Source organism: Plecotus auritus (assembly GCF_963455305.1).
Source record: "Plecotus auritus genome assembly, chromosome: 10".
Classification (NCBI taxonomy): Eukaryota; Metazoa; Chordata; class Mammalia; order Chiroptera; family Vespertilionidae; genus Plecotus; species Plecotus auritus.
In genome coordinates this window covers 37,427,728-37,447,966 of record NC_137785.1, presented here as the reverse complement: position 1 = coordinate 37,447,966, position 20,239 = coordinate 37,427,728, and the positions used below count along the sequence as shown (strand labels likewise).

At 46.1% G+C, this 20,239-nt stretch overlaps 1 protein-coding gene across 1 annotated transcript in view; it reads right to left on the bottom strand.

Moving 5' to 3' along the window:
* Positions 1 to 20,239, bottom strand: part of CDYL2 (chromodomain Y like 2) — a 173,374-nt gene that overhangs the window by 10,233 nt on the left and 142,902 nt on the right. Inside the window, exons 3-5 of the mRNA XM_080643608.1 lie at positions 17,196 to 17,413; positions 8,897 to 9,069; positions 2,283 to 2,493 (exon numbers count right to left, since the gene is read on the bottom strand). Coding sequence (XP_080499734.1) covers positions 2,283 to 2,493; positions 8,897 to 9,069; positions 17,196 to 17,413 — 602 coding nt within the window. The remainder of the gene's footprint in view (positions 1 to 2,282; positions 2,494 to 8,896; positions 9,070 to 17,195; positions 17,414 to 20,239) is intronic.

Here is a 20,239-nt window from a genome sequence, read left to right as displayed (position 1 = left end):
GAAACTATAATCAAACACTGTGTCTATGTGCATCTTTCTGAGCAAAGGGTCCACGGATTTCATTAAATTCCCAAAGAAGCCATGTACCTACTGTAGCTCTGTTTGCCCAATTACCCCCCACCTATATGTCTGGCAGCAGACCCACAGAAGTAGGCACACACCTCCAACTGGGTGCATTTCTGTGCTGCGTGGTGACTGGCCTGGGGTTGAACACCCTAGATAATCAAGCTCTCTATGGGGTTTCCAAGCTGAAGGCCCTGGGGAAGAATCTTTCTCCTTCTCTGGTTGCCAGCAAAAATCATTGAGCCCAGGCCACCGACTGCTGTGTCCCCACTCTGTGGAGAGGCAGGTCCACAACGAAGGAAGGAATGGAAAATAAGAGAACTGACCGTACTTGAATTCCTGGACCCATCACCCACCAGGGGCATTCCACTTCTGGACCTGTCAGTTATGGAAATCATTCTTCTTCCCCCTGATCCCCTTAAGGCAAAGTGTTTTCATCACAGGCAGCCAAAAAGGTCTTATGTAACTAACACCAACACAGAACAGTGTCTCTCCTGGTGGCCCAGGGCTGTGCACAGACACTGCCCAGTCTTGAAAGGTGGAAAGTAACCCTTGCCTTCTGAACACTCCTCTGCACCCCACTCCCCAAAGAATTTCCTTTTGTTTTGAAGTTCACAGCTGTCAACAGACTTCTGGGAAGACCTCCGTGGATAAGGTCCTGGGCACAAACAGAGCATAATGCTGTCACCACTGAAATTTACCAACAGGTGACTCTCGCACTGATAATTAGGGCGTTATGGTCATGGCCATGTGACAGGGTCCTTATCTCTTTCAGGATGAGTCCCTACCTCCTTCACAGGGCAGACAACCCCTCCCTAATCGGCCTTCCACCTGCCTCCCCTTCTTCCTTCCTGTCCCATATGCTTAGCTGCTCCATGACAGACATGGAAATGTCAAGCTCCCTGAACCTCTGCTTCCATGTCCGGCTTCCCCCTTTGTTCTGGTTGTCACTGATGGGTCATGATGACCCAAAGGACAATTTTTCACGCCAGAGTGGAAAACTTGATCAGGTCACAAGTCCATAGGATGCATTTGGTTAGAGGTTGGAAGACAAATATATATGTCATTATACTTATTTAGGAACACCTCAGTCTCAGGAGAAATGAAAGGAACTCAGTAGAAGGAGCCAAACAGGAGACAGTCCACAAGAAGAACATATCTCAAACAGCCACATTCTTGGAGTTTCAAAAATGATTGCAATGAAGGAGAAAAAGAGAGAAGACTGTACAAAGTTAACATTTCTGTGGCCACAGAGGATGGGGAGGAACTGGAGTGGCAGTGAGCTGGGGCAGAACACAGTGGCTGAGATCAAAAGGGAAAGTGTTGCTTCCCGGGCTCCCTGCCTGCCTCATTTTCCTGCCACCCATGAGACTGAGCGGCCTAGAGCAGCCCTCAGGGCACTGCTGAATCCGAATGGCCTTATCTGTCCCCACTGTAGGCCCTGCTGCATAGACGTGGTGCTGGTGGGTTTGAGGGCTAAGGGTAACCTCTGCTGGTCTCTTGGTTGCTATTCCTGCTTCATGCTACCATCAAAGAGAGACAGCCCTCACAGAAGCGGTGGGAGGGGGCCTCGCATCCTTCTAGACTCATTCAAGCAGTGCCCCTGCTGGGAGCCTCCTCACCTGCCCCTGTGGGGTTTGGCCCTGTCATCTGGATCATGATTCTTTGGTAGTTTTCTGGGGTCTCCCAGGACCACCAGCATCTGCAGGCAGAATGCTCCCAAGCAGTCCTGGGGGGCCAAAGCAGACCGTGGTGAAGCCTGCACCACATTGAATCCATCTCAAAATGCTACCTCTCAGACCAAGTAGACCAACCACTTTCTGAACCCTTCCTATATCCTAGTGGTGCTAGTCGTAGACTCACTCATCAGAGACGGGTTCCATTTTAAAGCATACTGGTTAAGAGCACAGGCTCTGTGTTCATATTCCACAACTTCCATTGTTACTGTGTGACCTGAGACAACTCACTTAACCTCTCTGATTCTCAGTCTCCACATCTGTCAAGAGGGGATAACAGTAGTCCTACCTTACAGGTGTGTCTTGAGGACAAACTGAGTTAATGGCTGTCAAGCACTAGCCCCAGTGAGTGCTCTCTGAGCTGTTATGACTCACCCCTGCCCAGACTTGCTTCTGGCTGCTAGTGTAGAGTCTGATCACAGCCTACAGTGGGTTCTAGGACCTTGCTTGAACACCACTCTGCCTGCTTATGAGGAGGCTTACCAGCGCGACACCCAGGATCTGGGGGAAGGTGTACGAGGAGCAGCCGGCGGGCGTGAGGCGGATGGTGGCATAGGGGGTCTGAAACCAGGCCTTCTCGCTGGCCCACACGATGTCGCAGAGGGGCAGGATGGAGGCACCCAGGCCCAGGGCGGGCCCGTTGATTGCCACCACGATGGGCTTCTTAAACTGGATAAAGGCCTTCACAAAGTCCCTGGGGAAAAGAGAAGACCCTCTTTAACAGGTGGCCAGGCTTGCTGAGACCATGTGACGCCCTTGATTGCAGTGAGGCTGAAATAAGCTTCCCCAGGTGCAGTGAAGCACCTGTAGGTCCTCAGAGAAGAGCGGGTGCCAGGCCAGGGTCTCATTTTCCCAGACGCTGGGCCACTGAGCTACAGTCACAGGCCTGCCACCCTCTGAGGTTGGTGCCAGATTCCCAGAAGGGACCTAATGGGTGACCACATGTCCGGGTCTGCCCAGATGGCCCCAGGTTATGCCCATTGAGCCAACACTGCCCTTCTACTCCCTACACACTGACAAAAACTGTACATACCCCTAGAAAGACAACCTGAATGTTAAGATTCAGAACCAGAACTCGAACCAAAAAGAGGGTGTTACAAAGAGGCATATTTGAACTCAAGGAGAGAAGGAATGTTCCAACAGCACTGGCTGAAGGTGGGGTGATGGCTCCAGGAGGTGTGAACTCCTCGTTATCAGAGATAACCTTGGCTCGATGATAACTTTAGGTGAAATTATAGAGAATTCAAGCTTCAGATGGTGGGCATGGGTAGGGATTGGTGACATCTAAAATGTCGTTCAATTCCAGGAAAGATTCTGAATTACCTAAAGGGATGCCAGATTCTCAAGGGTAGTTCTAGAATGCTGACGAGGGTCTATATGTTAGGGTGACCAAAATTGAGGAAAGATGCTGGACTCCCCTGGAGGCATGAGGCATCTGGAATAATGGCTACAGGATTAGGAAATATTTTATCTCCATGACCTTCTGCATTGAGCAAGGTTACAGCCTGCATCTTTATCCATTATGCAGAGCCACCCAAAATAACCTGTATTTCCTTTACCTTAGACACTTTTTGCCTCCCTGCTACTTGCTATATAAGACCTATAAAATTTTAATATTCAATCTGACATGGAGGAAAGATCCAAGGTGTCTAGAAAATCTGCATCCTTCATTATTCTCTGGTGATACATTGGAAACTACCAAGAACTCACAAGAATAAAATTCAAACTCCCAACCATGACCTTGGGCTACCTTTGCTTAGGTCTCCAGGCTTATCTCATGTCTATGCACCCCTGCTCTCTGTGCATGAGCTACACAGCCCTTCTGAGAGTTCTTGGAAAACAGCATTATCGCAATTTGCAATTATCCTAATCACTTGCTTGCTTAGTTGTTTTTAAATTCTCCTCCCCTCCAGCTCCATAAGAAAATCCATAAGTCTGCCTTGTGCACTGCTTGGTTTGATACATATTGAAATTAACACTCAGTAAATAGCTGTTGAATAGATACAGGATTCTCCCAGAATGAGAGCAAAGACTGCAGATGTGTGGCAGTAACATACTATTTCTTCACCAGACTTTATCCCCCCCCCCCCGCCCCCGCTTCCCCTTCCCTCTTCTTCCTGAGTCTACTGCTAGAACACATTTCCCAGTCTCCCTTGAAATTGGCTGTGGCCAAGTAACCTAGTGCTAGCCAAAGGAATGTGAGTGGAAACCATATACACACTTCTAAGCCTGGTTTGTGGAAACTTCTCACCTTTTCATCTTGACGGGTATGGCAATCTTATTGAGCCACAAGATAGAAGGAGTCCGGGTTCCTGAGTCATCACTTTGAGGCAAGCCATGGGCTCATCAGTAACATCTATTTTAGGTTCACATATGCTAGAAGTAAATTTCTATCACAACTGAGCCATCATATATATTTGGGTTTATTTGTTACAGCAGCTAATACTTAACTAATACAAATGTAAACCTGATTCATCCCTGCTCAATGGTTACCATTCTCCCCAATTCTTATCAAAATATGTGGTTACCATGGTGATATGCTGGGACTTAATTCAATTGTGAAAAGACTTCTTAATATTCTGCTGGGGTTGGGGGTACCTTATGACCCATATATCTTCATGAAAGAATGCACCCTTGACCCAGGCTTGAGGCATCACATTTCCTGACTCGTATGATTCTGGAGTAGATGATGGAGTTATACCAGCCACTTCTGGCCCCACTGCAGCTGACCCCAAAAGGACACTGCCACAAAGAAGAGTGTTGTCACCATGGCCTTCTGATTTCTGGTTTTCCAGGCCCACTTCCTGGCTTGATTTCTCAACCTGATGATCTCAGTCACTGGTTTTAACAAGTGCTTTTTACCAAATACAACTTGCAGTCTGCAGTGATATAGGGCTTGTTTGCAGGATCCTTGGACCCACAGGGTTTGGGTGATTTTTGACAGACATTCCATTCCTAAAGATACTCGCTCAATTACAGGATCCTGGATCTCAGAGTGGGAAGGACTTCAAGAGTCATCGAGACAAATCTTCCACTTGGTACATAATTCTCCCCACAGCGTCCTGAGGGTGCATCCTCTGACCTCTGTTGGACATTTTCAAACAAGAGGGTCCTTCCCTAACAAGACGCCTTCCTATTGTGACTTCATGTGGTCTCTCTGATACTTGGATTCACTCTGCTCCATCATCCACATGACAGTCCTTCAGGAATTCAGCTCCACTCTCACGACCTTCCAGAAGCTTTCCCTTCCAGACCCCAGAGCCTTTTACTCTTTGGTTTCCAACATGAGCTCCATGCCGGGGCATCAAGGGCCCCAGAGAAAGGCTAAGGGGACTAAATGTGCATGGCTCCCCCTGACCCCTCCTGCAGTCCAAGCAGTTCATTTCCTTGACATAAAAAGATGATGCACAGACCATCTCCCCATCCTTCTCCTTTCACCTCAAGCAGATCTCTATCACAAGGGCCCAGAGGGTGTAGAAGCCATATAGCAAACAGGATATTGCATTACAGACGCTACTCAGATATCTGATTCTTGATGGTGGGGCTGCGCTAGGGAGATGACTCCCCATCTTCCCCAGCAGCCATGTCTGCCACGCTTACCCTGGCCCTTGAAGCTTCCTCCACTCAACCTGAGTCATGTGGCTTTTGCTTGCCTGAGCTGCTGGGCTGTTCAGAGGCAGGTGAAGGAGCAAAAACTTTGGGATCTGAAAGACTTGCGGTCAAGTCTCAACTGAGCCTCTAAGTAGGGGTGAGATCTTGGATGAGTTACACGGTCTCTGCAGCCTCATTTTCCTACTGGGAAGATGGGAAAGCCACTGGTGCATCCCCACAGGCCATATGAGAATTGCATGAGGCATCCACCCAGGGCACCGGCACAGCGCCTGACATAGCGGGGGGCACCCTTGATCGCTGCTGCGGAGCATGGACGCAGCTTTCCTTCCACATTCAGTGGTCTGTGAACTACCCTCTGGCCTAAAGGAGACTCAGAAGCAAAATTCTGCTCACAGGGATGTCTGGATTTTACCAGGAGCAACTGGCATTTCTTTTGTGAGCCAGTTATTCATTCCTTTTAACCAGAGCCACGGGGTGGAGCCCTCCCACTGCCAAGTCTGCTGGTTCAGGGCCTGTGAGCTCCTGATATACGTGCACTTTAGGAGCGCACTCCATCGTCAGACTCAGGCTCAGCTAAAACTGGGAATAACATGAAAATAATTCTTTAAACTTCTTCCAAGTACTTATTATGTGCAGGAACAGGCCAAGTATTTCATGTGGGTCATCTGACTGCTCTTCGTCCTAGCACCCCGCCAGCAGGCCACCGCATCACCTGTGAGGAGTTCAGGTGCGGGCAGCCTCTTTCAAGATGGGGCAGACGGCTTTGTTTGGGGCTCGGGGAGAGGCTTCTGCAGAATGAATCATCCTAGCTCTCCCCACATCTGCTAGTTCATTCAGCAAACATCTGCAGAGTGAGCGCAGTGCACCGGGTCGTGTGTAGGAGCGCCACTGGGGGAGCGATGGCTGTGGCCGTGTGGCATGCTCAAGATCCTGCAGGTCAGCGCAGCCCAGCACAGCCCAGCGCATGCACGTCCCAAGAGAATTGCGAGGCATCAGAATAGATTATAGGTTCTATGGCTAAAATATGTCTCAGCCATGCTCGAATGTGAACAACGTTCTTTCCCAAGAAACTTCTGACTGTAAATATGTTGACATGCCTGGGAAGTCTGTGTGAGCAGGGACAGAACTTCTAGCGTGGCCCAAACTCAGTTAAGACAGTGCCCTTTGCTCACGATGCTCCTCTGGAAATCTGAAGATGTATCTTCAGAGATACATCTGAGAAATGTATCTCTGCCACATCGTGTCCCCAACTCTGGAGTGTGGCTGCTGGAGGGAGCACTGCAAAGTCAGTGGAGCTGGGCCTCCCTGGGGGTGTGTGGTGGTGAATAGCAAGCCACGGTCACTTTCTGACCCAGGGACACCCTTCTCTACTAGGCATATAGTCTGCACCCCACCTGTCCCTTCTTGAGACTACGCACCCTCCCTGTCCCTTCCATCACCTTCCTCCTCACCTTCTTCTCTTACAGCCAACTTTCTTCTCTTGCATAAAAATAGGGACCTTTTTGTTTCTACAACTTTTAGTGCTCTCAGTCACTGGTGCTCTCAGATTACCCTCTTGGTTAGGATGGAGCAGGGGTTCTCAACCCTGGCTGCACATTCGAACCACAGAGGGAACTTTAAAACCAAAGATATGCTGGTCCCACCCCATGCTCATTAACTCAGAATCTCCTGGGGGTGCTGCCAAGCAGCTGGGGTTTGAAAAGCTCCCTGGGGAGTCTCTGTGCTGCTGGGGCTGAGAACCCGTGGCCTAGAGGACACCCCATTCCTCATCCCTCCCGCGTCCCTGGCGGTGCATGCATTTCGAGCTTCTGCTCCCTTTGACACACTGGGAAGAATTCCCGCGGCCCTCTCTCCCTCCACTCTGCCTAAGAGAAACTCACCTTCCCGATGAGAAGGCAAATGTTTGAATACCACTGGCTGCCTTTCTCCAGTGGTGAGCTAATGTGCTCAGCATCTCCTCAAAATTGGGACCTCTAGAAATCAGCTAATGCCTCCGCAGAAATTCATAAACCAGACCAGTGGTCAGCAAACTCATTAGTCAACAGAGCCAAATATCAACAGTACAATGACTGAAATTTCTTTTGAGAGCCGAAAACCGACTTCTGCGCATGGGCCACGAAGTTTCAATCACACTGTACGTGCGCGCCCACACGTGGTATTTTGTGGAAGAGCCACACTCAAGGGGCCAAAGAGCCGCATGTGGCTCGCGAGCCGCAGTTTGCTGACCACTGAACCAGACGAAGGCTACGGCCAAGGTGCTCCTCAGCTACAGAGATGGGCACCCCATCTCCAATGGTCCCATAAATGAGGAAGGAGGCTTACTGGGGACCCTGCTGCTCCCCTGCCACCTGACAGGAGCAGAGAACAAACCACTGTGGCATGGCCAGGGCTGTCTGCACCCGGAGAGCCTGAGAGCTGCATGAAACCACATGCTTTTTCTAATAACATCATTTGGGATTTTCATGTCTCTTTTGGGGGAGACATGAGTTCTGCAGCAGGAAGCACACAGGGGTTTGCACCATAGACTCCAGTGAATGCATCACCCTGATTGGGACTCAGAACCCCATGTGTGTGTGAGGCCATCTCTGTGCTATCTCTTGGAGACTCTGCATACCCTGAAAGCCTCCCACAGCCTCATGGGAATCAGCCTCCATGTGATGATGTCACAACACAGTGAGGCTGGAGGGTCCAGAAAATCCCTAACCTGTGGCCCAAGGTTTCCTGACAGCCTGTGGAATAAGTGTTCCTTCTCAAGAGACCAGGCAGCATTACTGAACTGTGACTCCTGTCTGAGGTGAGCAGTGAGTGTGGGTGCACTCTGGCAGCCCTTGCTGGAAATCACACGAGCTCACTTGCTTTTGATAAATCTCTAAAGAAGGGGGGACATAATTACCGGTTAGTATCCCAAAAGAGATACTGATTGTTGGGATCAGATATCACCCCAGGATCCCAACTTTTGCCCCAAAGGCAACAAGAGAGGGGAAAATACTCCCCACACCGCCGAGGGAACCAATCCATCCTCCTCCCCGGTGCTGAGCCATGTCAGCTCCAGGTACAGAAATGCCCAGAAAGTCAAAGATTTCACCATCAGAAAGAGGGCAGGAGAAGTGTGGATAATGATGGGCATTACCAGATGCTGGGCTGAATATAAGAAAATAAAATATTTGGGGGATCAAAAGAATAAAATGCAATCTTATGGAGTAAAGGCGTCCCTAATTTGGGCAGGAAAATATGGGACGTCCAATCAAACTCCAAATTTCATACAAACAACAAATATTTTTTACTATAAGTATATCCCAAATGTTGTACGGGACATACTTATGCTAAAAAAAAAATCAACAACATTATTTGTTGTTTGAAGAGTTTAACTGAACAGCCTATATATTTGTTGTTTGAAGAGTTTAACTGAGCAGCCTATATTTTTATGTGCTCAATTTGGCAATCCTAGGTGGGTCCCCTAGTGTCCGAACAGGAGCAGAGCTCACCTGATGGACTCTGCAATGCGGGTGCTCTCCTTTCGCCGGTCACTGGACAACCGGCCAATTAGGTAGGAGTAATCCAGGCCGCTGCAGAACACACTGCCCACAGCACTGAGGAGTAGCAGTTTGCTGTCATCTGTGGCCGCGTTGCAGAGAGCTCGCCGGACCTCCTTCATGATCTGCGGGCAGATATGGATTTGCGGAGATGTTAAATGTTTGTCTGGAAGCCGGGGCAGAGGTGAGTAAATCTGCTCTGTCTGAGCAGGGAGCCTCCCCTGATTACGAGCCATGTCCAGACCTCGCAAAGAAACAGCAAAACCAGAGCTCCCCTACACCCTCCTTGAAGCAGGCACAGAAGGCTAACGAGGTGGTAGAGGGGTCACTGGCTGCAGACTTGGAAGCCTGGCTTGGAGTCCTTTAATCCCTGGTAACTCTGAAAATCTTCCAGCGTTTGCTTGGTTAGCCCTTTTCAAGGCGAGGGGGGAAATTCCTGCGCACAGCAGGTGAGCTATGTAAGCCATCTCTAAAAAGCCAAATTAATTCTATACTCTTACTCATCCTTAATTCAAAAAAGACCCTTACACAGCTTATGGGTGAGAAGTGGGCTTTGCATCAGACCCATAAAATATTCAAGGTACCAGGAAAATAACCATCCAACATAAATTCTGTATCTAGCTAAACTATCATTCAAAATCAAGGGTAAAAAGTAGGCATTTTCAGTAAGAGAATGTTTACCACGCTTAGACTCTCACTGAAAGAACTAAAAAATGATGCACTTCAAGAAGAAAACTATATTCAGAAGAGAAAAAAAAACACACAAAACCTGACATTCAAGGAACAAAGCCACCAAAGAAACTGGTGAAAGTGTTGCTAAATCAATGTAAGAACTGATGATAAAAATCACCATACTGATATTGACTAATGGGGGTGCACAAGATACATCTTTGGTCCTGGGCACTAATATTGTGTCAGATGAGAGAAGGGGTGACCAGAGTTAGAGCATACCTAGGTTATGTATCTGGGAGAGATGGACAGGTAACGATTACATTTAGGTTTTACTATGTGAACATAACTTATGGATAACTTCTTAAAAGTACATAAAGAAAGTTCAATCACTCAATCCAACAGGAGTTATGGGGAAAGAAAAAATAAGCTCAGAAAGAGTATGGTAAGAGAAAACAAGGCATGCACTTGCCTGGGTAAAGCTGAGAGTGCCTTGGGGGAGACAATAAGTGAATAGGCTTTTATTTTATTTTAAAGATTTTTATTGATTTTTAGCGAGAGAGAAAGAGAGAGGGAGAGAGAGAGAAACATCTGTGTGAGAGAGGAACATTGCCTCCTATCAGGGTTCGAGTCCACAACCCAGGTATGTGCCGGGAATTGAACCAGCAACCTTTCAGAACATGGGATGACACCCAATCAACTGAGCCACAGCAACCAGGGCGTGAATAGGCTTTTAAAGAATCATTATTGATCTTTCAATAGGCATAATCATAGGACACAGTGTTGAAATGTTCTGAAAGTATTGTTTTTTTAAATATACTTTTTAGGGAACCCCCATTTGTTAAGCACTTAGAGGTACCAGTGTCATTTCCACACAATACTTTATTCCAAACAGAAATCCTGGAAGAAAGGGAATTGCATCCCGCTTTTGTAGGTAGACCAAGGAAAACTCAGAGAAGTGAAGTTGTCCAAGGTCACCAGTAACAGGCAGAACCACGATGCAAATCTCACCCCAACACCCCTTCTCTTTCTACTACCTTCTCTTTCTACTGCTCCACACTGTAGAATGACTTAAATAAATGGATGGATTTGAGTGAATAAACAGAGCTAGATGTCCATCTGAATCAGCATCTGCCGGCCTATGCGTGCTCTGTGAGAGGGATGGGACAAGCACTTTCCACTCTCACAGGGTGTAAGCCACAGGTGCCCATTTTGAACATCAAAAAAGGTAACAGGCCACTATCTTGTGGGTCTTTTCATGTATCTGCCTCCAAAAGCAGACAGTCTGACCTACATGTGAATCTGCTGTAAGGCGTGATTCTACTCATGACTCAGAGAGTAGTCTCTCTCTGAGGTCACACTTGCTTGTCAATTAGTAAAAACACAAAATCAAACGAAGCAGCCACCTCCTTTGTGAATTAAATGGAAAGCAAATTTGTGTTTTGTTGATGCAACAAATGTACTAACTACATTTCTTAATTTTAAAAAAATTGTGTCTAGTGAGTATACTATCTATGCCTTTGCCTATCTCATGTTGATAATCCAATTTGGACTGATGGCTGGACCTTCTTGAAGGACCTGACTTTTATAATGTAACTGGTTTGTTTAAAGTAGAATGTGTTAAAAGCATCACCCTCCTTTACCTTCTTACACAGAATACATTGCCCACTGTCACTACTCGGTGGCCACTTGCTGGCCTGAAACAGACCGGTCCCCTCAGGGGCTCCTGGGTTTGCCTCTAGAACAAACGCTCCCAGATCTCTCTACATATTAAAGCCCTAAATCTGTTTGTGAGAATTATTCCCCTTGCCACTCGCTCCTGCTGTTAGGGTCCACTAGAGAAAGCACCCTCCTCCTGCTACTTGTAGCTTCTGACCTGCCGTGGGTTGGAACCAGATAATCAAATGCATTCGGAGGGGTGTGAAATGAGAGGAAATCAGGGTCCCCCTCTCCACTTCATCTTTACTTGCTGAGCTCAGTCACCCAGGGCTACCTCCACTGCAACCACCTTCCTGAAGGCCTTCCCACATATACCCAAGTAAACGCACACTCTTCCTTCTCCTGACAGCCCAAGTGTTTAAACTCCCCGCTCTGACACTCTCCCTTGTCCAATGTGTGCATCCTTAGCTAATCCTGCCTTCTACCTAATTTAAATTCCTGTTTGGGCAGCCTCAGTGATGGCCCTCAATGATCCCTTCCTCTGGTATTCACGCCCCTGTGTAATCCTCAACCCTGGAGTGTAGACTGGACCCAGTGACTCACTTCTAGCCACGAGAATACAGCAAAGTGATGGGATGTCCCTTTCACAAGAAAATTTGGATGCAAAAAGACGATAGCTTGTCCTGGCTCTCTTCTCCTGCTGACTCTCTTTCTTCGAGCTCTCAGTCTGGAGGAAGCAAGTAGCCAGCTAGTGAGTAGCTCATGGAGCAGTTACTCATAGTCCACATGGAGTAGCCACATAGCAAGACACTAATGTCTCTGGCCAGTGAGGACCTGAGACCTGCCAACACTGGGGAAGCTTGAAAGTGGATCCTCCTCTGTTGAGCCATTGGTTGAGGCTGCAGCCCCAACCAACACCTTGACAGCAGGCTTATGAGAGACCCTGAGCCAGAAGCATCAGCTAAGCCACAACTGGATTCCTGACCCACAGAAACTGTGAGATAATAAATGTTTGTTGTCTTAAGATGCTAAGTTTAGGGCACTTTGTTATGCAGTAACAGATTAATACAATCCCTTAAGAGCTGAAATAGTATTCTGTTCATCTGAATAACCCTTGTAACACCTAGTCCAGAAATTTGCACATACTAGAATTTAATAAACATTTATTAAATTGAGTGAATGGCACAGTATCCAACCTTCAAAAAGTTTATAGGCTAATGGGGGGAATGAAACATTTAACAAATTATCACACAAATACATGTACACTAACAGCTGCAATAAGTTCTGGTAGGCAGGGGTGCATAGTGCTAGGAAGGCATACGAAAGACCTGATCTGGTCAGGGAGGTGAGGGAAGACTCTGGTGGAAGTGATGGCTAAGCTGAGATCTGAATGAAGAGCAAAGGTCTGCTAAGTTAGAAGGAAAAGAAAAAATTTTCGGTCAGAAAGACAAGTATATACAAAGGTGCTGGGGCAGATGTGAGCATGGAAAAAGGCCAGAGTAACTGGAATGCAAGAGGAGAGAAGAGTGATGTGTGATAAGAGATGGAACTGGAGAGATGGGCAGGGTCAGAATGCATCAGCCCCCCAGGCCACATTACGGTTTTTGATTCTTAATAAGAGCGATCATAAGCCACTGATGTGTGTACGTGTGTGTGTGTGTGTGTGTGTGTGTGTGTGTGTGTGTGTGTATAGAAAGTGTAACTTGATCAGATTAGCTCTTCCAGCTGATCACTCTGCCTACCCTGTGGTGAATGGATTAAAAGGAAGGACACATGAAAGGGGGCAGACTTGTTAGCAGTTTATTACAATAGAAAAGATAGCCTAGTGGTCTGGACTATAAGGGTTATGAAGGAAATTGAGAGGAAACACATTTAAGAGCTATTCAAGATATTCAAGTTAACAGGCCTTGGGAATGGTGTGGATATGGGGTATGATCAAGAGGGCCGAGGGTTGACTCCCATGTTGGGTGTGCCCATGGATGCTGGCATGTGTCTCTGAGCACTGGCGAAAACCAGGAGTTGAGTGAGGGCTTGGGATCCTCTCCTAATGGGGAAGCAGATAAGCTTTGAATCACTAAGACGTTGGGCAATCTATGTTGCTGGCTCTTTCCTTAAGGAGCATTCCATTATGTTCCTGGTTCTTTGCTTTATTCCAGAGAGGAGAATTATTACAACATACCCACTAGCCTCAGAATCTAGTTAAAAAACCTAGTAATGTATGAATTTTTGCCCATGAGGCCACTGTCAATTAGAAAAAGAAATTCAATTAAGACCGTGAAGGTGGCCCTCCCAGTTCCTCCAAGAGTGAGCAAGACCGAGTCGTTGGTGGCCATTAAATTGCCTCTGTTTCCTCTTAACAATGATAGGAACATTGAATACCTCCTATGTGCCAGGTACTCTGTGAGCCTCTTTGCAGACAAGCAAGACACTGTATAACTTCTATAAATGAGGGAGCTCAGGGAGGCAAAATAACTTCCTGAGGTAACAGAAGTGGTGAGTTGGTGCAGGCAGGACTCAACACCCAGGATGGCTAGACTCCAAAGTCTGCATTCCTCCACTAACACCACCTCTTCATTTCAACAGGACTTTACCCAGTTGCCGGTTTATCCATAGTCAATCCACACTGGTTGTAGAGACAGCTAAAAACAACAGATCAATGTGTTGTTGTTTTTCCATTTTTCTATCATTCTTTTACCAACAGACACCAATTAGAAATGGACCTCTAATTAACCAAGCCCACAGGAGGTAAGAACCGATGCACCTTACATCAGTCAGAGGCAACACATTTTCCATGATGAGTAACAGTTAACACACAAGGCTACTCCAAAGGGACAGGATGAACTGGGAGACTTCACACTTACTCGATTAATCGAAGGAAAATGCTGTGTCTTTTAAAGCATGCTTTTAAAAAGCAGTGAAGTAGAAAAAAAATCCAAGAATTGGTCTCATTTGGATGCTTTATGATGAGCTTAAAAATAACAAGGTTTGCAGGTGTATAAACTTGTACAGAGCAGCCTTCGAGGTAAGCCACGCTCTGGACTTCTCTGAAGCTGACACAGAGGTCTGCCCAGCACAAAACCCCCAGATGGTTCCTGAAGGTGGAGGAGGGAGAGAGCCCAGAACACCATGCTTAAAGGAGGGGCAACAAGCAGCCATGAACCCCACAAACTGCACAGACTTTAGCCACATCCCTTCTCTTACACTTGGCATCATTCCTGAGGGTCACACCCACAATCCCATAAAACAGCCCTAGTCTACAATAAGACATGTGATTGCAAGGTCAAGGACTCAGCAATCCCCCACCCACCCCACCTGGGCCTCCCTAAGTGTACTAGATACACTGGGCAATGCCAGACCATCCTACCAATCCCAGTCTGGGTGGTCAGCCCCTCCTTGACCCTTGACTGTGTCCCCTCAAACACACCCCTATGTTAACCCTCCATGTCTTCATTGCTACTATGGAGATAAGAGTGCAGGATACTGCAGGGAAGGAAGATACCATGCTGAGTGCGAGAAATGAAATGGGGGCAACCTGACAACAGTCCTGACCTTCTGAAGCTAAGCTGTGTGAGCCTGGGCCTGTGAATTTCTCTAAGCCTGTTTTCTCATCTGTGAAGATGTGGTCACAGTTACCCTACATCAGAAGGGTACTGGTGGGATGGAATGGGATAAAGAGCAAATACAAGGCCTGAAGAGTCGCAGCTAGCTGGAACGGCCCTGGTTTTTGTCCTTTACCACTCTGCTGCCCCAGAGCTAGAGAGGACGGTGGAGCTAGAGAGGACTGCTTGGATGAGTGCTTCCCACATCTGCACCACTAAGAGTCTCTCAAAAATGTATATATCTTCTTTGTTCCTCCTAAGTACCCCTTATTTTGAATGATGTTGTCTCCCTAACTGCATTAAGTCGTCATTGTTTCCCTGTTCTATTCACCTAGGATGTCAGAATAAATAGCATTAAAAAAGTTACCTAGAAAAAATAAATTAGACTTCATCACAATTTCAGAACTTGTATGTCCAAGGACACTATATAGAGAGTAAAATGACAACCCACAGAATGGGCGGGAGTACTTTCAAATCATATACCAGATAAGGGTAATATAGTATAAAAGACAATAAAGACACAATAATAAAAAACACTAATTTTTTTTAAAAAAAGTATTGGGGTGAAGGCTTGAGAGGAGGTGGGGGCTACATGGAGGGGGTAAAGGAGAGATTGGGGGATATCTGTAATAGTGTCAAGATAAAAAAAATTAAAAATAAAAAAATAAAAATAGGCAAAGGATTGGAATAGAAATTTCTCCAAAGAAGACAGACAAATGGCCAATAACACATGGAAAGATTCCCATCAGGAAAATGCAAATTAAAATCACTAGTTACCACCTCACAACTAATAAAACCTAATTACCTAGCATGACTAATTAAAAAGATACAATAGCCCTGGCCAATGTGACTCAGTGGTTTGAGCATCGGCCTGCGCACTGAAGGGTCATGGGTTCAATTCCCGGTCAAGGGCATGTATCTGGGTTGCAGGCTCGATCCCTGGCTCTGGTTGGGGCGAGTGTCAGAGGCAACCAATCAATGTCTCTCACATCAATGTTTCTCTCTCTCTTTTTCTCTCCCTCCCTCTAAAATCAATGGAAAAAAAATATACTCAGGTGAGGATTCACAACAATAAAAAGATACAATAACAAGTGTTAGGGAGGATGTGGGGAAATTAGAATCCTCACACACTGCTGGTACAAATGTAAAACGGTGAGTACCTGTGGAAAATAGTTTGGCAGTTCCTCTGAAAGGTAAACTTAGTTACCTTATCACTCAGCAATTCCACAATTAGCAATATACCCAAGAAAACTAAAAATGTATGTTCAGCCCTAACTGGTTTGGCTCAGTGGATAGAGTGTCAGCCTGCGGACTGAAAGGTCCCAGGTTCGATTGGGGTCAAGGGCATGTACCTTGGTTGCGGGCACATCCCCAATAGGGGGTGTGCAGGCAGCTGATCAATGTTTCTCTCTCATCGATGTTTCTAACTCTCTATCCCTCTCCCTTCCTCTCTGTAAAAAATCAATAAAATATATTTTAAAAATTAAAAAAAAAACGTATGTTCATACAAAAACTTGTACACAAATGCTCATAGCGATATTATTCATAATTGTCAAAGTGGAACCAACCCAAATCTCCTTCAGCTAAAGCACTAATTCACTAAATGGAAAATATCCATGCCATGAATATTTTCATGCTAAGCCCTGGCACACGCTGCAGCACGGGTAAACCGTGAAAACATGATGCTGAGTGAAAGCCTGTCATGGAAGGCCACCTACTATATGATCCATTTCTATGAAATGCCCAGAACAGACAAATCTACAGAGACAGGAGGTAGACCAGTGGTTGCCAGGGGCTGGAGGGAGAGAGAATGGGAGTGACTGCTAATGATTACAGGGTTTCCATTTGGGGTGATGGAAATATTCTGGAATTAGTGGTGATGGTTGTGCAACTTTGTAAATATATTAAAAATATCACTGAATTGTTCATTTTAAAAGGGTGAAATTTATGGTATATGAATTATATGTCAAAAAATTTAAGTGAGCTGAGTAAATATCATTCCATCTGCAACAATGAAATTGGACTTGCTTATTATAATGCAGCCTGAGGCCTCATCTGACCAAGTTCTGACCAGCTGACTGAATCTCTCCATTTACCAGCACCTTCATCTGTAAAATGGGACAATAACGTTACCTAGTCAGAAAGATCAAATGGAAAATGCACGAAAGTGATTAGCAAATTGTGTCCTGCCATCAAGTGTCTGTGTACACGCTGGCTACTTCCATCGGAGGCTCCCTGAAGGAACAAAGAGAAGCCAGCACCCCAATCTGATAGATGAGAGGCCCTCCCCAGCCTGCCCCTCCCCTCTGGTCCTGCCCCCTCACCTCGGGGGTTAGCGCGTTGTTGTCTGAGGTCTGACTGGACAGCAGGATGTGTGTGAACCCCTCTTCCTTCCGCACGACAATGTCCCGAAACCGACAGTTGCTTTCATTCTGGCGGACGCTGTACCTGAGCCTCTTGTCAAAGACGTAGTCCTTCTCCGTGTCCAGCTTCCTCTTCACCGAGCTGTGCATGTTTAATCCCCCGTTGGTCAGAGCAGAGCCTTCCAAAATCAGATAAACCAAGTGAGACACTCAGACAGGGACCATCGTGCAAGAGCAAGCTCAGAGAGCATTCAGATTGTCATTGGATGGATCGGATGTGGCTGGGACCCCCAAGCAGCCTCTGTTCTGGGTGGTGTAGGGCCTGGGCCACACTTGCTATATCTCCAAATTCAGAAGAGGATAGAGAGGGCTCTCTGAGAAGGACCCCATGTGATCCTTGATTCCCCTCTCCCACACATAGGCTTGCTTCTGCTTGGATGCCTTTTAGCAGAAAGGAACCACTGCTTTGAAAGCGTATAGCCACAAGACAAAACAAAAGACTTGCAGCTCTATTTGTAACCATCAAAGATTGGGAGCAACCAATATGTCCTTTACCAGGTGCATGGATAAACAAACAATGGTCCATTCATACAAGGGGATATTATTCTACAATAAAACTAAGTTAGCTAGCAAATCACAAAAATACAGGAACGAATCTTAAATGAAGACTAAGTTAAAGAAGCCAGTCTGAAAAGGCTACACATTGCCTGAATCCAATTATATAACATTCCAGAAAAGGCACAGTGTAGAAACTGTGAAAAGGTCAGTAGTTGCCAGGAGTTTGGGTGGAATGAGAAGCGGTGGATAGGTGAAGATCGGGGAATTTTTTTTTTTTTTAGGGCAGGGAAACTGTTCTGTATGACACCATAATGGTGAATATGAGACATTACACATTTGTTGAATCCCAAAGAACTTCATAGCACAGTGTACCTTACAGTACGCAAATTTTAAAAAAATGAAGAAACCAGGAGATTCCCAGGATGGAATGCAGCATGTGATCAAAGAATGTAACTGTTCTACAAATGTAGGAAACAACCTCGCTGAAGGGGGTGGGGAAAAGGTGCTGACCTAAAGAAGCCTAGGAATGAGAGGAGTCTGTAAAACTACAGGCGAAATAACCTGTACAGAAGCGTGTACTCTAATTGACAAAGTTGATTCCCACGGAAGTAGGTAGGAGTTAAAATTTTTGATACCATGATACATGTGTGCTGGAAATGAACAGCTAAGTAGACAGTGAAGCAGATGACAGGAACAAGTTTTCTCACTGTCAGAGTGAGATTTACAGATAAGCAAGGGAAGGAGGTTAAAATGATCCACGTGATGACAGATTAGAATTAAAGACATCAACGTGAGCTCAGATTTATTAGCTTAATACAGTTACAGATGACTACGTACAAAAATATTTATAGGTAAGTGTATGTATACAGGTTAATAGATACGCATGTATTTCCTTATTCTGTCAGCTGAGAGAATCAATGACATGCCAACAGCAGCAAGCACACCCAGGGCCCAGATCTCGATTTCTAATACCGTTCTCAAGAAAAGGAACCAGGGCTCCCTGGAGAAATGGCTGATTCTAGGAAACCCATCAGATAGGCTTGTCATGGCTGAAAGAAAGGAAGCACTAAAATTTTTTTTAATTACCTTACAATGATGGGGTTTTCTAAAAGGACACAGAGCAATTAAAGAGCTCATGATGGCCAAGGATGGAGCAATTTGAGCAACAAAATCAAGTAGTATTGCATTATAACTGAAAGGGTAAAACCAAGATCCACGTGTCCACACTGATATAAATAAATGATGGAGTAAGTGGATAAATGGGAGAGAAGAGACAATTCTCCCATGCACCAGAACTCAATAGTTTGTGCAAACACTCTGCCTTCAAGGGGGAGGAGCATAACATCACACTTCCTAAGTGTGGGCTGCACACAGTGACTCCTTCCAAACAGTACAATATGGAAAGTTGGGGGGTGGGGGAGGTGAGTAACCGACAGTGGAGATCCCTGATGGACAGTTGGAGAAGCCAAGGCCACCTCAGCCAGATGATCAAGGTCAACATCCACAGTGATAAGTCAAGGTGACAGCATGTACCCTTGATTATGATGGGAAGAGAGTGGCACTTCACCTCTGTGGTCTTCCTCTCAGTAACCCACATCATGAGGACATTTTCAAACAAATGCAGATTGAGGGGCGTTTGGCAAAGTACCTAATCAGTACACTTCAAAGCTGTGAAGGAAAGTCCGAACCGGGCCATGATGACTAGAAAACCAGGAAAGTCTGAGAAACTGTCACAGCCAGGAGGGACCAAAGGAGATGTGAGGATGGAAAGTAATGTGGGATCTAAGAAAACCTGACTGATGTATGGACTTTAGTTAATAATAATGCATCAATACTGGTTCATCAACTGTAACAAATGTACCACACAAATGCAAGATATTAATAATAGGAGAGGCTGAGTGTGGGTATATAGAAACTCTTTGTATTAGCTTCCAAATTTCTCTGTAAACCTGAACCAGTTTAAAAAGTGAAGTTTATTTGCCCTGGCCAGTGCTGCCCAGTGGCTAGAGTGTTGGCCCACGCACTGAAGAGTCAAGGGTTCGATTCCTGGTCAAGGGCATGTACCTGGGTTACAGGTTCAATCCCCAGCCCGGTTGGGGCACATGTGGGAGGCAACCAAGTGATGTGTCTCTCTCACACATCTATGTTTCTCTCTCTCTCTCTCTCTCTCTCTCTCTCTCTCTCTCTCTCTCTCTCCTCCCCTCCCACTCTCTATAAAGCAATGGTAAAAAAAATATCCTTGGGTGAGGATTAACAACAAAAGGGGAAGTATATTATAATGAACACATTCCAACAGTAAGTTAATAATACATTTTTTAAAACCACAACACACTTCTCGGGTGATTCTTACATGCAGGCAAGTTTGTCGTGGCCCAGTAGTTCTTACACTTGAGCAGGCATCAGAACCCCCTGGAGAAAACCCAGCCTGCCGGGCCCACCCCACGGTG